This window comes from Passer montanus, unplaced genomic scaffold (assembly GCF_014805655.1).
Source record: "Passer montanus isolate IOZ18808 unplaced genomic scaffold, ASM1480565v1 scaffold71, whole genome shotgun sequence".
Classification (NCBI taxonomy): domain Eukaryota; kingdom Metazoa; phylum Chordata; class Aves; order Passeriformes; family Passeridae; genus Passer; species Passer montanus.
In genome coordinates, this window is record NW_024372259.1 from 2206240 (window position 1) to 2223294 (window position 17055).

A 17055-nucleotide genomic window follows, 5' to 3' on the forward strand; every position below is an offset into this window, starting at 1 on the left:
TCTGCTGCATTCAGCTCTGAGTTTACTTTGGTTTCCTCTTGCTCTGCTGCACTTCCAGTCCCCAAGGTCTTCTCCCCATGCAAGTCCCCAGAGTTCCATCCCTGCTTTGGGGGCTGGCCCAGAACTCCACAGCTTGGGGTGATTTTTCTTTACCTTTCCTGGAGCCTACATTTATTTTTGTTTAATTGTTGGGAGATTTGTCCTGACAGTCAACAGAGGGTTTGCTGACTGCACTGAGCTTTGCCAGGCTGAAGGGAGAGGTGGGAAGGTGACTGAACAGAAAAACTTCAGTTTGAACTCTGAGCCCCTGATGTGATACCAGCAATTCTGGTCTTGGTTTTCCATGCTGCTGTGTGCTTTTCTTTTATATTTATCTTCTTGGTTTAAGGAACAAACTGGGCAACTTAGGGCAGTGTCCTTCTTTCCATCCATGTGTTTTAGCAGAAGGAAGGTTTTCCAGACAGGTTTGTAGCTTTATAAAACACAGCTGTGCTATTTCTTTGAGGTAGATTCAGGGGATCTTAAAAGCATGAACAACTATTGCTAAATTTTTCATTTGGTGGCCCTGTCATTCATAAAAAGGGAAAAAATATCACCTTGGATGCAGCATTGCTCAGATTAAAGGTTGATTAAGAGAGAATGTAATGGAATTTTTTCTTTCTTCTTGTTTTTTTCTTCTTTCTTCCCTGGGGACTTTTCTAGCTTCTAGTTGCTTCTATAACTCTGTTTCTTCAGGGAGATCCCAACTCTCATAGGTGTCGTCCTTATATAGGGCACCACTAAATGTTGAGGGTTTTTTGTTTTGTTTTGTTGTTTTGGTTTTTTGTTTGTTTGTTTTGGTTAAGGTTGAGATTAAATGTGTGAGATAGTATTTTTTGTTTGGACTTAGATGTTTATTAATTCTTTATTACGGTTTCACAGGTCATGAGTTTTATAGTATTTCATTCTAATAAGCTAAAATGGAGATGTATTTCTCTTTCTACAAGGTTTTTAAAGGATAAACTGTCTAATTGAGCAATGATGCTTAAATTATTTTTAACTTCATAACTAACTACTAGTGACTTGAAATGTGGACTTTTTTATTTAATTATACAATACTAGTTGAACTCATGAAGAAGAAGGTGAAGAAGAAGGACTAGTTTCTACCCTAAAACTTCTTGCTGAGAAATGATACTTAAATTATTTTTAATTTAATAAGTAACTACTAGTGACTTGCAATGTGGACTTTTTTATTTAATTATACAATACTACTTGAACTCATGAAGAAGGTGAAGAAGGACTAGTTTCTACCCTAAAACTTCTTGCTGTATAGTTGAACTCATGAAGAAGAAGGTGAAGAAGAAGGACTAGTTTCTACCCTAAAACTTCTTGCTGTATATATTACTATAATCTGAAACCTTAAACTAAGTTTTCCACCATGTAATATTACACACTTCTATTCAAACCCCACACCCACAATCCCAGTTCTATCATTCCATTCTGGAAGCCTTCTCCACAGCCTCAGGTCAAATGCAGTGTTCTCTTGGGGCTCAGTGCCTGGCAGCACAGAAAATCTAAAATCCTCAGTGAGCAGGAATGGATGGCAGTGCTGAGCTGTTGTCTCAAGTAGCATCAGCCAGAGGTGCAGGGATCAGATCTCACCCGTAAGAGGCTGGAATATCTCTGCTTTCCTTCACCTCTGGTGTGCAAGCTGTGGTTCAGGGTTTTTGTGCAACCACAATTGCTGCTCTCTTGGCTTGCTTTAATGCACAGCAGAGCTGGAGGCAGCAGGTGAGCAGCTGGAGGAAGGTGCAGGTGTGTTATGCAAGCTGGGAATGTCCCAGGGTGATCCTGGTGATCCCACAAAGCTGTGGGATCTCTGGCAGCTTGGCAGCACCCAGCAGACGTGGCCTGGGCAGGCTCCAGGATGTACCAGCCCCGTAACTCAAGCCTGGTGTTCTCCTTTCTTTGTCCTGGAGTAAAGGTCAGTGTGAAATCCGACTCTCAGTTCCTGTTGACTGTCTTTCCTTCACCCTGGGGTGTGTGGCAGGGTTTCTGGTCTAGCTTATTGGGAGGCTTCTGCAAAAACACACATAAATCTTCACTTTTTTCCCTGGAAAGAGAGAGATGTCAGGGTGGTTGTTAGCCAGGGAAAGCAGGTACTGAGTGCTGTCCCTGTGTGATGTCTCCTGGCATCCAGGTCTGTCATCCTTTATTAGCAGTATTTTTATGGTAAGTTTTGAAATACTGCTGGGCATTTATGCTGCTTTTCTTTAATTTAATTTTTTTTCTATCACAAGTTTCTGCCTAGCTGCTCTTCAAATCTGAGCTCTACCACATAGCCTCAGTTTTCTGATTCTCCTGGGAGCAGTGAATCTCTGAATGGTACAGAAGTGAGGCATTAGTGACTCTCCTGGAACAGCTGACAAAGCCTGGCACTGCCTTCCTTGCTTCAGAAGGACTGGTTGTGAGTGCTGGATGCTTGTTTAAAGAAAAGCACCTGGAAACTGCAAAACCTGGCACTTGGGATTGTCTTCTCACATTTGGCTCCTTTGTGGCCTGGTTTTTCTGCACCTGAAGTTCATGGCAGGACGCTGTCATTGCTTTGGAATCTGTGTTTACAGAGAACATCACTACTATAAATAATTCATAGTAGACACTTGCTTGGATGTCTAGCTCGTAGGCATGGTGTGGATCTTGCTTTTTCTTTCCAGCTAAACAAACCAGCTGTAAGAATCTGGCTGGTTTCCTTGTAAGATTTCAGTGATAGAGTCTAAAAACTAAGGCAGCATGATTTTTGTCAATCTGAAAATTGTAATTTCTAAAGGTATTTTGGAATAGGTTTTGTTCACTCTGGGTTAGTTGGCGAAAACAACAAAATAGTGAAGCAAAACCTGAGAGAACTTGTGTTGGTGACTGGCAGCAGTTCTGGTCCCCTCCTTCCCCTGCCCACCCATAAACCCTGGCAATGCCAGCCTCGTTTGCTACCTGAGTGGTCATTTTTTATTGCTGGGTTTAAGGCAGTAATTTAATAACCAGATCTAATTTGGGCTAAAGGATTTGTTCAGTGGAGAGCTGACGAGCTCCTCTGTGCTGGCTCACAAAAGCAGGTATAGCCTGCTTTGAATTTTCTTGACATTATTTTTAATATCAGCTAGCTCAAGAAGATTCTTCCCTGATGGTTTGACAGTATTTTAATTCTAGGTCCACTTTTGGTGGATGGAATAAATTCCAGAAGAGATGCACACCATTACATGTGCAGCTCACAGCTCAGATGTTAGGGTGGAATAACATGAACACAAATGTTCCTTTCTTTGCAAGCAGAATTTTTTTTGTTCCTTTATTTATTTGGCTTCCTTCTTCTTCCTACAAGCAAGAATAAATCCTAGGAAGACATTTCTTTAGCTGTACTTAAAGCATGTAAAAGTCTGTGCAAACAAACTTTTCTTTGTCCCAAGATGGGACATAAAAGTTCATGGTGAATAATTAATTTACTGAAAGTTTCAGTAAATAATCCAATTTGCAGCTGACCCAAGTGAGAAAGGGAGTGCCTTGTGGAAAAACTTTTCCTTTGGAAAAATACCCCAATAAACACCAGCAGTGTAAAGATAATAATCTCAGTCTTTGCACTAAGGAACTTCATAATCTGATTTCTTTTTGCATGCAGAGTTTCACTGTGCTGTGTAAAAAGGTTGGGGAAATGAGAATTTTGGTGCTGCAGATCTGTCAAGGGTATGAGAGAATTGTGATGGTTGAGTAGACAGACAAAGCTGATGGGATTTTGGAGACAGATACATGTTTTCATTATAGTGATCCACTTTTTCGCATTCTCAGTAGCAATAAAAGTGGCTTTTTCTTCTTTTTTTTTTCCCCCTGGTGTGCCACTGGCCCTAGAAGTACAAGCAGTTACTGTCTTTATAGAAAGAAGAAAATTACCCTTTAAATATTGTTAATTTTTCATAACACAGATCTGTTGCTGTAGTCCTGGTTGAGTGCTGGGTACGGGGTATGGAAAAATTAAAAAAAATTAGTGTATTCAAAGTGGTGCTGATGTTAAACTTGTGATCACCTGTTCAGTATTATTTGATGTGTTTAATGCCAATGTTGAGCTTGATTTTTATTTTTATTTCACTGACTAGATTTCAGATCCCTCCTCATAAATGAGATTCCTCCTCTGTAGCTAAAGTGTTGAAATAATATTACTCAGAGCTGTTTTGTGGCAAACAGAAGGTGATTCAGAGAACCACACCTGTGCTCATCTCATAACAAAGCTAATTAATCTTTTTAAATTAAATGCTCTTTAAAATTCAGCATGATAAAGAGTAGAGGACTTATTAAAATGATTATTTTAAAGGGCATTGCTCTTTTCTAAAATAAAAATTTTACTGGTGTGTTCTTGCAAGGGAGTGAGTGAGCAGAGCTGCCTGGGGTGCTGATCATTGTTTATATCCTACAGCTGCAAAAAATGAGAAATTAAATGAAAAAGTTGAGAGGAGCACTGAGAAATGAGTGCTTGGGACAACTTAGGGATGTAATTTGGATGTTAATTTTTCAACTTCAGGTTCTGTTTTAGGTGTGCCAACATCTGAGCTCTCTGCAAACCTTAAAATGTAGCAGGGGGGAGTATATCCAGATTGCTGCTGCTTTGGGCTTTGCAAGTAAAAGCAAGAGGTTTGCAGGCTTCCTGTGGTTTTTTTTTTTTCTAATTCAGGACAGGGAATCCATAGGAGGATGAGGTCTGGAAGGTGCAGTATTGATCAGACAGTCTGCTTGGAGCTGAGGGTAAATGGAGAATGAAGGCTATAGAAAAGGAACAAAAGGAAGGTTAGGCCAGCCCTCCTTGGCAGCTAGAGCTGGATGCCTTTTAGAAACATCCCCTGTTGTCATGGAGCTCCTGAAGCCAAGGCCAGGGGTCTGGCACTGTGATTTTCTCATGGCAAAACAGCCTTGTCCTGTCCTAGCCTTGGGGGGGAATAAATAAATGAATAAATAAATAAATAAAGGCAGTAGCCTTGGCAGCACTTGTCTTTTATTGCAGCTCAATGACTGAACTGCAGTGGGACCAGGACCAAAGGGAAGCCTTTTCTTCACAGAGATTCCTGATTTTGTAATTTATTTATTTATTTGAGTCTGGCATCTACCCTGGTCAGCAAAATGTCTTTTATAAGGCAGCATTTGACATTTGGAGAAGGAATTTGAACAGTTTATGTAGAACTTGCTTTTCTCTGAGTCAGCAGTGTTTTGAGGTTGAGATAGAGACCTGAATTCCTAATCTCAAGGGTTTTGGAAGGGCTTCCAGTAGGAGTTGGTTTGTGTTCAAAGTCCATTTTCCTCTTCTAAACTTTAGATTATGACCAACTGTTCAACACACTTATTTGTAATTTCTTGAACTAGTGAATAATTTGCAAAACAAGACATTAATTGTGTTATTTGGCATTGATTATGTTAGTTCACCTCTGGGTTGCTTTACTGAACTTGTTGGTCTCTTAGAAGGTGCTGTTTTGTTTGCACAGAAACATTCAAACTTGACTTTATGGATAAAAAATATATTCCATGCTTAAAGAGATTTTCTTTTTTATTTTTTTTTTAATCCTTTGGTAGTGCCAGAAGTTAAAAAACTTGCTTGGTCTTACTGTTATTTTGTGAGTATACTGAAACATAAAAACAAGCAAGGGCAGAAGAGATGTGGTGTTTCCACAGGAGGAAAGCAGTAAGCCTGTGTGCTTTTATTTCTTTATTACTTATTTTTTGAGTGCAGGAGATGATGGTTCCCCCATGTCAGATAAACTTTTCTGCCAGACATGGATAAATTCTTTCTGCTGGACAATTTGCCTTTCAGGTCCATCCTCAAGAGTCACCTCTGCTTTGGTACCTCCTAATTCCTATTACTTGCAAAGTTTCAGGCATCTAGTGAATAAAATCTCTGCATTTTTAGTATTGCATAATAACTTCTGCTGCTTCACCCCCTCCCCTGTTTGTGCTTTGCTCTCAGGTCAGAGATTTGGAAGTCTTGGAGGCAAGTTCAGATCAGCCTTACTGGGAGGGCTGGGGTGTTGCAGCTGTGGGGACTCTGCTGGTAGGACTCAGCAGCCCTCAAGCAGAGTTATTTTCTGATTTTCTGTGCCTGTGGTGCTCAGGCTGCCCACGAGGAGGGATCCATGTGGGAGCCCTCTGGGATTGCTCATCCTTGGTCCAGAGCCCTGCAGCAGGGCTGGAGTGACACTCCAGCAGTTCTCCTGCAGCAAAGAGGAGCCCAAGCTCTCTCATCCCAGGGTTTGTGTGCTCCAGGGAGGGAGTCCTCATCCTCAGGAGTAGCCACAGAGCTGCAAGTATAATGGTTGGATGAGAAAATAACCCTGGGAGCCAAAGCCTGGAGTTTGGAACAGGCTAGAGAATCCTTCCCTACAAGCCCTTGGGTGGTGGAGTTACAAACACCAGGCAGAACTGGTTATTTTCTCTCTGTTTACTCTGCAAAGCATCATCAGACTCCAAAAGAAAACAGACTGCTTCCAAAGTTGCCCCTGCACTGCAGTTTTGCGTTGTGTTCTTTGCTCTTTCCATGCCATGTCTTAAAAATGGTACTGACATTTGTGTAGGCTTAATATCAGAGCCAAACCAGAAAAATCTAAATGTTGGAATTTTGTATTTAAATACTCTCTTGAGGTTGGTTTTACGTAGAAATTAATGTTAAAAGAAAGAGTTTCTTGGTTATGACAGTCCAATATGTGTATGTGATAGTGAATGAAATTTCAATGTAGTCATTTGTGTTCTCAATTTAATAACATTTATTTCAACATCTGTTTGAATCTGGTAGAATCAGCTTCCCTGGAAGTGTTCCAAAAACGTGTGGATGTGTCACTTGGAGACATGGTTTAGTGGTGGGCTTGCCAATGATTGGATTCACTCATCTTAATCCAACCTGAAGCAATTCTGTGGTTCTGTGGTCTGCTTCTCAATGTTGTTGAGACCATAATAAAGTCTTAATTTTCCTGTTTTCATTAACACTAACCCTTGCAATCTGTGAGAGTGCATGAAGATTCAGGGGCTGTAACTATGGGAGGGTAGGAAGAGTCTGCTTTGCTTCAGCATTAGGAACATTTGGTTTTTGACAGTACTGAAATTAGTAATTATAGCCTGTCTTGATTTTTTTTTTTACTCATTAAACTAATTTCTTAATTACTAGAAAATGCATTCTGTCTTTGAGATTCTGCTCTATATTTTTTATAACAACAAGGTGACTGAATAGCTGCTTTAATTTAAAGTTTTGACTTTAATTATGGAATTGTATGTAGTTCTTGAAGAATAATTAAAACTGTTCCAGAGCAGTGGGGTGAAGGAGAGTTGTGGATCTGATCACAATCACAAGGCCTTTTTCTTTCAACTTTGCTTGTGAGAAAAGCTTTTGCTTTCCAGGAGGGAAGCTTCCATACAGTTTTCTGTATGGATTTCTCTATGGATTTGTGTATGGTGCTATGTTTGTGTTTGAAGGATTAGCCTGGTGAGAAGGTGGCAATGGTGGCTGAAGCCAGCGAGTCCTCCTGGAAGATCAGGTGGAGGCTTCAGTTAAAAACTTGGTGTTTTCCTTCTGAACACAAATGTTTGCCAAGCTGGAGTGAACATTTAGGGTCAGATTTGGTCTTTGAAGGAAAAGTGGAGTTGTGAGGTCTGGGGTTGTGAGGTTTGAAGGATCAAACTTTGGGGAACTTTGGTCAGGGTGCTGTTATGAGCACGTCCTTCTCTGTCTTGGTGCAATTCCTTTTACAAGCAAATATGTGTTCCCTCCAGCCCTTTGGACTTGGTTGTTCTTCTTCCTCTGCATGACAAAGATGGATTTGCTCTGAAGAACTATTTCCATGGCAGCCACTTGTAAAATTGTCCCTATGTCCTTCTGTCACAACTTCTTTGTTTTTCTGTTTTGTTTTGTAGACACAGATGAGGACACGGTGAAAAGATGTTTTGCCACGTTTGAAGAGAAATTCTTCCAAACCTGTGAGAAAGAACTTGCCAAAATCAACATTTTCTATTCAGGTAAGGTGCTTATTTTGTGTGTATTTGTGGAAAATCCAACCACAGAAAAAGGGCCTGAAGGTCCCAAACTTTGAGGATAAGCACAGTGGTGATGCAGGTCTACCATCAGGTAATTAGAGGGCGGGTTTGTGTGGAAAACTGCTCTGGTTTAATCACAGATCTGGAGTTCAACCCTGGTATTAACCTGGCTAAGCCTGGCTGGAGGGAGAATGAATGGCAGGTGATTTCATTTCTTTGAACTTTCAAGGTGTCCTGCTGAACTTTATGGAGCTGCTCTTCAAACTAAAGGGCCCAGTCTTTCAATTTTATTTTTTTTTTTTACAATCTCCTGGCCATGATTTAGGTGTGCTGAGCTTCCTAGCTGGTGTTTGCTGAGCTTCTGCAGGAACAGCTCTCATGGGCTTGCCTGTGTGTGGTACCTTGATCTTGATGGGTCCAACAAGTTTTTAAACACTGAGCTCTCACTGAAATCCCTGCAGCTTTCTGGAGTACAAAACCCAGCAGCAATTGCCATGGGCTGTGTATTTTGAGTAAAAATGTTGTCATGGTAAGAGTGGGGATTTCTAGGTGTCGTATACCAAGTGCTGGCTTTTGTTGTTTCCTCTGAAAAAGTTGCCTTCCCACCCTGTCTTTTGAAAACAACTTTAGAACGGGTTAATTGGAAATTCACCCTGTAAAATTGCTACAAAAGGCTTGGTGTGCTCTGGCTCCTCCTGCCATTACACTTCAGATGATTTTCAGCCTCTTTTGGTGAGGTTTAAAATGGGGCTTGAACTAGAAAAGCATTTAAGTGTAGATACAGCAGTGCACTGGCTTCCTCTTCATGTTGATTTATTAACTTGGTGCTATAAACAGGATTTGCACCACAATATGGTACCCTTTTTTAGTTCTGATTTTAATCTGATAACAAAGGCACAGCTGAATTGTGCAAAAATATTTTCATAACCATTGGGTGACGACTTTATTGCTGGCTCTTTTACTGCCAGCCAGGATCTGGGCTGTGAGCTTGAGGAGAGCTGAAAGCATGATGGATGCAGGGGCTGAGCACTGCAGCTCCCCTCTCTTCAGCTTCCATCTAGGGAAGTAAATCTCCTTGGGGCTGGCTGTGCTGCTCTCCAGCTCCCTGGAGCAGTGTGGGTGTCAGGACAAGAGGCAGTTTTTTAGGTAAAATTGATATTTTTTTATTAGGTCAGCTGGGTTTTACTTTGTAGGCATTTTTCTGCACACAGTTCATACATACCTAACTCAGAGCACTGCTCTGTGTTGTTTCCCTGGAACATCTTGTTCTATCCCAGATCTTCTGAGGGTTTTATGCTCAGAAACTTCCTTTCTGAGCCATATCAGATCCTGTGCACTGCGAGCTAGACTCTGTGCAGGAAGTTCTGTCAATTTAGGTGCACAATACAGATTTATAATTTCCCCTAATGAGGACCTGCTGCCACACGTGCACCCACATACACACACCCATTCCAGCATTGTTTAAAATGGCATTAATAACATAGAGTAGGGTTGGCTTTTTTCCTCAGCTAGCTGTCATTTCAAAAGGTTCCAGGAGAGAATACATGTAATTTGAAAATCTCCTGTGATAAGATTAAAATAAGTCTTTTATTTGCAGAAGAGCACGTGACTTTCATAGAATGGAAACCCTGTTATTAGGGTTATTAGCATTGAGCTGCAGCAAGAAATGTTCCATCAGTGGTTCCTACCCTTAGTCCTGTCAGAAATTTGTCATGTTGGACCCTATTGTAACTCCAGGCATGTGTTGGCTTGGATTATGACCTGGCACATCCTATTTATTATAGGTTTATTACTCAGCTTATTGCACCCCTGTCTTTACGACAGTAAATATTGTTCATTTTTCAAGAAAATCAAATTTTCTGTTGATCTCTGCTTCATTTCCTCATCATCTTTCCCTAGGCTGAAGCTTCTCAGTGAGCATCACCCACAGCACAAATAACCTCATCCTCTTGGGGTGGCCCAATTCCTCCATGGAGCACTCAGAGCTGGAGTGGAAAAGCAAAAGCTTTTCTTTTTCCCTTCCTTGTGTGCTCCCCTCAAACATTCCCTTAATTCCTCAGCCCATCACCCCAGCTCAGTGGAAAGGAAAACTGCCATTACCTAAATCAGATTGATAAAAAATTTGCAATTTTTTTGACTGTGCTCAAGGAGATCCATCCCCAGCTGAAAGATAGGAGAATTGCAGTAAAGTTTTCAGATGGTTTCCAGCAGAGGAATGCCTAGTAAATGCCTACACTCCTTTTACTAATGGTTCTAATTTTTTAGAATTATTTTACTAATAGAAATAAAATAAAAGTAGAAAACAACTGTATAAAACCCTACACAACCATTTACAAAATTACAAAGCTGGCCTGAGCCACATTTACAGCACTGAAGAGACTGATAAGAGACTAAATAAGCCAAGCTACAACCCACAAAAAAAGACTTTCTAAGTATTTTTCCTGAACCAATTAAGAAAAAACCTGATTAAATCTACTTTTGAAAAAACCCCTTCAGAGGTTCTCTCCCAGATTTACCCTAAACCAAAACACTATTCAAGTGCTAAAGATTTATCTGTGGCCAGTTTTGGTTTATGTTTGGGATTTTCTAGATGACAGGTTTGTTATATTTTAAATCACAGTCATCAGGACTTGGCTAAACAGTAGCCAGCAACATTTCCATGGTTAATTTAGGAATTTTAATTTGTAGGAAATACTGGCTTTAAATTGGGAAGCAAAATATTGAACATAAAATGTACAAGTAGGGAAGGGAAGGAATGCTAAAACTAAAATGTGTATCTGGCAGGAGGTTCAGGCTGTTGATCACCTCCTGTCTGGTGGAACAGGCTTTGATCACTCCCATGCCCATGTAAATTGGAATCTGGGGGGAAATTTTCCTGGTTCTTTAGTGCAACAGTCTTTTTTCCATCATCCTTATGTGTGAACTTCCATTTAAACTTGGAAAATGAAGTCAAAAACCAGCTTGGAGCTGCGTGGTTGAGGTGATAACTCTTGAGGCTCTTTTAGTCAGGATTTTAGCAGCAGTTTTTGGGCCAAGCTGCTGCTTTATGGCAAGCACTTTTGTTGAAGTCTGCCACTATTGGTTTTGGATTTCTTGTTAGTCTTGGCCATGAAATTGCACTTGAGCTGAGGGCTCTGTGGGCATCAGGTCATGCAAAATGCTGCAACACAAGAGTGGTTCCAGTTTCTAAGCTTTTTTTTTTAGTTCTCTTGAGCAACATATTTTTTTAAGTCACTTTTCAGAATGTTAAATTAGTGATAGACAGTGCTAAATTAGTGATAGTGGTATATGACACTTCAGTGATTTTGGAGTACTCTGCAAACTGAGAAATTGATTTCTATTCTGCTTTGCTGTTTCCCTGGGCGATTCCCTAGGAGGTTTTCAGAACTGCAGCACACTTTGTTTTGTTTTGTTTTGCTTCTGCATTGAGTCTCGATGGTAAAAAAATCATACTTTAATAAGATGAAATGATTTGTGGATGGGATAACTAGAGTCAGTGCAGGAGAGAGAAGGTGGTGACAGGATGGCTGTTTCTCAGGAGGGGCATTTTTTATGGATAGCTACAGTCATAAATATTTCAAGGCATTGTATTTTCTTTAAATATGGTGTTATTAGGCTGATGTATGTTAGGATTTTTCTGGACATAGGGACAATGGAATAGTGCTTTCAATTGAAAATATTAATTTAAGCTCTTCCATATCTACTGATTTGATTTAAAGGAAATTTCAGTGTATCACAGATGGTTTAATAAATGTTTTCAATATAGAGAGTGAACTTTTGAGCTTTATTTATATGAAGGCTTTTGATTTGAACAGATATCTGTTCCTTCTTCCCGAGGGAGTTCCCAAAGTGGGGAGGGATTATTGTTTTGGCAGTCTGATCTTGTTGTGGTGAATATAATGTGGTTGTAGGTTGTGGGCAGACAATTCTCACTGTGGGCTGCATTGCCTCTGTTTGCTGGAGTCCTTGCAGCTGTGAAAGTTGTCAGAGACAAGTTGCCCTTTCCTGCATTTTAAATCTTCTTCCTTTATTAAAGTTTATAAGCAAGAAGTTTAGAGTTTCAGGCTCCTCTGTACTTGATTTCCTATATTGATCCCCATTTTCTGTTTGGAAAGGCATTCTCCTTCTGGCAAATACCTTATGCACTGTAAAATTATTTATAGAGTAGTTTTGCTCTTACAGTCAAGCACAATTGAGTTAGACAAAGGAAAAGGAAGAGTAAATCAGAGCAAATCTGAATGGGGAACAATTGAGAATCATCACTGAGTTATGTAAGATACTAATGAAGAGAATTATACTGACATCCAGGAGGCTGTTGGGGCAGAGCTTTGTGTAGTTTCTCGTGCACTGCTGGGTGTCCTGCTGTGTGGAGGTGGCTCCAGCACTGTGAACCTGGTCAGCATCTTCCTGACCAACACCAGCACCCGTGCTCTGTGACCCTGCTTATCAACAGAGATGCCAAAGCTGTGACTGAAGCTCAGCAGGGGAAAAAAAGCCTGGAAGGAACCAGTTGTACAGAACAAAGAAGATGATGACAGTCTTAACTATGCTGGTTTGAGGTTTAAAAGGTTGTTATTTAGCCAAAAATATTGTTTTCTGAGAGTACATAAAGCAGCATGTTTAAAGGAGCACCACACCTTCTTCATGCTTGAGATGTAAGAGAGAGACTCGTTCTGAAAACACATCAAAATGGCATTTAAGTGCAGGCTGATGGCCTCTTTAACCAGTAAATAACGAGGCAATGCTTCTAAAGTGAGGAAAAGAGGGATAAATTATTGCAGCAGATCATGTACAGCAGCCAGCAGTGTTGTAACTCCTGATCAAAGCAGAGCTGTGTTTGTCTGTCGCTGGGAGCTTGGCAGAGGGGCTGTGCTGCTCTCTGAGCAACAAAATTCAGTGTCACATTTGAAGTGTGGGGTTTGTCTTCTTTGATTTCCCTACTGTCACATGAAAAGATAGTAAACACGTAGTCAGGAGTGGGTGCACAGATCTGAAAAACGCTTTGCTTACTCACTGTCATGTTTCATAATATTGTCTTACAGGATTTTTCTCTAATGCTCCTGCTGCACTTGATTTATGTGGGAAAGAGGAGCAGCTTTTCTGTTGTGCTCAGAGTAGATGTGTGGTCAGTGCTTTGGTATTTGGATGAGACCCTAAATTAAGCAGAATTAATTTAGGGTCCAGCCAGTGTGGGGATGTCTGCCCCACTGTCCTTGTGCTGGTTTGCAGTCCCCAGGTACAGGCTGGACCTCTTCCATCCCTAACAGGTATTTGTGTGGTGCTGGACTGAGCATCCTCTAGAAATCAAAGCTGGGATGGAAGCTGAGAGCTCTCAGTTCCTGGCTAATGCTGCTTTAGTCTGTGGTGAAGCAACAGCCCCTTGATTTTGACCCTATTAATTTATTTTTTTTCTTGAGAACTTGCGAGATTTACATAGGTTTAATGAGGAAAGCTTCCTTTTCTTCTCTGCCCCTGTGAGACCACATCTGGCGTTCTGCCTGCAGGTCTGGGGCTCACAGCACAAAAGGACATGGCCCCATTTGGGTGGGTCCAGAGGACTGGAGCTCCTCTGCTCAGGGACAGGCTGGGAGAGCTGGGGCTGTTCAGCTGGGGAAGAGGAGGCTCCAGGGATCCCTTAGAGCCCCTTCCTGTGCACAAAGGGTCCAAGAGAGCTGGAGAGGGACTTGGGACAAGGGCTTGGAGTGCCAGGACGAGGGGGAATGGCTTCACAGTGACAGAGGGCAGGTTTGAATTAGACATTAAGAAGAACTTCTTCGCTGTGAGGGTGGTGAGATCGTGGCACAGGTTTGCCCAGAGAAGCTGTGGCTGCCCAGTCCCTGGAGGTGTTCAAGGCCGGGTTGGACAAGGAACACATGGGAGGGGGCTTGAAATGAGATGGCCTTTAACTCAAGGCAGTCTGTGATTCCATCCTGTGAACAGAGTGCTTGAGTTGACTCTGTGAAGGGGGCAGGCCGTGCTCTACAGCACACTGCACCCCCAGGCACGTCACTTGGTTTTAGGGCTGTTTTTAGGGCTGGCTGGGCCCTGTGTGACCCTCCCGGGTGACGTTTCCCTGTCCCTGCCCACAGAGAAGCTCGCGGAAGCGCAGCGCAGGTTCACCACGCTCCGCACCGAGCTGCAATCCACCTTGGACGCGCAGAAGGAGGCCAGCGGGGCCTCCACGCTGCCGCGGCGCCGAAAGCCCGTCTTCCACCTGTCCCACGAGGAGCGGGTCCAGCACAGGAACATCCGAGACCTGAAACTGGCCTTCAGCGAGCTCTACCTCAGCCTCATCCTGCTGCAGAACTATCAGGTACCCACACGGGCCGCGTTTCCGCGGAGCGCTGTGCGTAAATGTCTCTGTGCTTTGTGTGTCCTTCGGTGCCTCAGGTTTGAGCTTTGCTGTTTTTCAGATTCTCTGCTGCTTTAGTGTGTGGGTCTGGGCTTCATGTAAAGGGATGGTGAGCTCTCTGCACAGAGCAGGGAGACAAAACAATTCCTTCTCTAGCTGGGGACCAAGTGCAAAATGATCCAAATCTCAGCCCAAGAGCACAAACAACGTGGGCTGAAGAGAGAAAAACAAGAAAGATGGGACTGCATGGGTTAAAGTTGGAATTGGACAATTAACTCCAGTGGAGTCAATGGGACTAAAACTTACAAAAGTGTGAGACCCCGTGACCAGTTGTCCATTTTGTGACCATTTTGGTTCATCTTTGGTGCAGCCCTGGTTGGGCTCTTGTGCCGCCCAAGGTGGATCCATTGAGGCCTCCTAATAAATCCCTGCTTTATTCTTTAGCTCTGTCCAGCCTCTGTTCTAGCTCAGCCTTCACAAGGCATCACCTTGAGTTGCCTCACTCAGCTTTTAATTCATTTTTTTCCTTTTTGGGGGACCCTAAACACTTCTGAAGAAAAGGCAGGTAGCAGTGTACACCTGGTTGCTTTAACTGAGCTAGAAGTGCTGAGCTGACCTGCAGAAGGACTTGGACTTTTCCCTCTTCCTTTTCTGGGCTGGCTGACCCCAGCACCTTTGTCCAGGCAGGACCTCTTCCTTCTGTAGTGTGTTGTTCTAAGCAGGGCAGGTTGGGGAAGAAGCTCTTTTATCTTATATTTGTCCTGAAACTTGAAATCCCAATGTACTGTTTCTTCTTGGCGTTACCATGGTAGTGGCTGTGACCTTGCTGTATCAGAATTTCTTGCTAAAACATCAATTTAAAAAAATATATATTTTGATTTCTGCAGGATACAGGCTCATTTGCCTTGAGGTATGAAAACAAACCAATCTTTAGTTGTACTTGGATTTTTGGCTTGGTTGAAGATGCTGATCTTGTTCCAAAAATCTTGAAATAAAAATCTGAAACTGTTAATATATTTTTGGCTTGGCTACCTCTTCTGGAGTTAAATGCTCTGAAATGTTTTTGAGTGTTTTACTATGAGAGGCTCTAGCTTGTTAATTGAGAATGTTGGAGCTTAAATTGACTACAGGTTTATTTAGATCTTTGACAGATCTTTACTGCAGAATTTTACTAAACAAAATTCACAGTCAGAATAAATTGAATACCACTCTGCTGTATGGACAGAACTTAGTCTCCCAAAATTCTGATATTTGTACCTCTCCTGCAGTGATGTTATCTTTGAGCATGTGTCTGGAAACTCTGAGTTTCTTAATAAAATATTTTAACTATTAGTGGTAGTTCCTAGTGCAAATTCCTGGGAAAGGTGGAGTATCTCTATCTTTTTAGGAATAGAGTAAAGCAGCATTACCTGCTGTGATTTCTTCCCTTACATTTATTTTCTAACAGGAGACAGCTATACTTTTAATTTAAAAAAATCAATTCTGAGGCTTGATGAAGAATTTAAATAGGGGCTAACATTGATCATTCCCTTGGGAAATCTTTTCCTACTATTCCTCAGTGAAGAAAGGCAGGTTGCACAGCAATATTTTTGCTTGTTGCTTCCATGAGTCCAGACCCACTGTAAGTCTACTAAATATTGATCTAAACCCCATCTGGTTTTGATAGCTTTCACACTTTGTAGAGGCAGCAGAGCTGCTTTCTACCACATAACTCCAGAGAGAGAATGAGAAAAATTCCTTGAAATTGGTATTGGAGTTGAGGACAAGGAATACAAACACAAAAACAGACATAAAACTAAATCCCAGAGTACCACTGTTGTTAATCACTCTTGAGCTTAGAGTATAACAATGAGGAATATTCAAGCTCTTGCAGTTTTGGAAAAAAGAAAAAACAATAACCTGGTGGGATGATGATGAGCCCTTCATGTAGGAGATAAAAAAATGAAATCAACAGCAGCATTATAAGTATCAAACTGGCTTTGATGAAATGCTGATGCCTTGAGTTGGGTTACAGAGGAAGGAAAATCCACCTGAAGCAAATTTCTCAGTCTCTTAGGGGTGAACAAATGCATTCATTCCTGAGGTACACAAACCAAACATCAAATGAAGCTATAAGCAGTCTCCAGAGCAGCTTTTGCATGTTTAACTTATCAGTGATTAAACTTCTGATAAAATTAATTTATTGTTACCAGCTGTATATTATTCTAGAGTGTGTACATACATTAAAAAATCTAGCTATTTGAAATGCTGTGTTTTAGGACAAACAAATGCTGAGAAATTAATCATATAAGATTTAGAATATATAAGATTATATATTCTGTATATAATCTAGTGCATTTATTGGGTGAATAATAGAGGCTGAAGCAGTTTTATTAAATTGCTTGTGCATTTCCTGATATATATGAGCAAAGATTTTTTTGAGTCCCCTGTTTGATTCTACTTGATGTTGCATTATATTATTGCCTAGGTTGCACTGTTTGTTGTTTGTGGAGGGTCTTGGTTGTTTTGGGATTTTTTGGGGGCTTTGGGGTTTTTTTTTCTTTTTCCTTGGGTTTTTTGTTTTCACAAAATGCAGCAGAAATGGAGGTCAGGCTTGGAGAAGGCCCCCTGCCAAATAAAAGCAGCAAGAATAGCAAAATATCAGACTGCATAAATGATGTTTGTTCTGTTCCACAGTC

The 17055-nt window shown here is 41.4% G+C and overlaps 1 protein-coding gene across 2 annotated transcripts in view; it reads left to right on the forward strand.

Annotated features, from left to right (window-relative positions):
• XPR1 (xenotropic and polytropic retrovirus receptor 1) overlaps positions 1 to 17055 on the forward strand; it is a 109791-nt gene that overhangs the window by 63082 nt on the left and 29654 nt on the right. For both annotated transcript variants that reach the window (XM_039730321.1, XM_039730322.1), the window contains exons 3-4: positions 7906 to 8007; positions 14115 to 14338. In XM_039730321.1, the coding sequence (XP_039586255.1) occupies positions 7906 to 8007; positions 14115 to 14338 (326 nt within the window). The remainder of the gene's footprint in view (positions 1 to 7905; positions 8008 to 14114; positions 14339 to 17055) is intronic.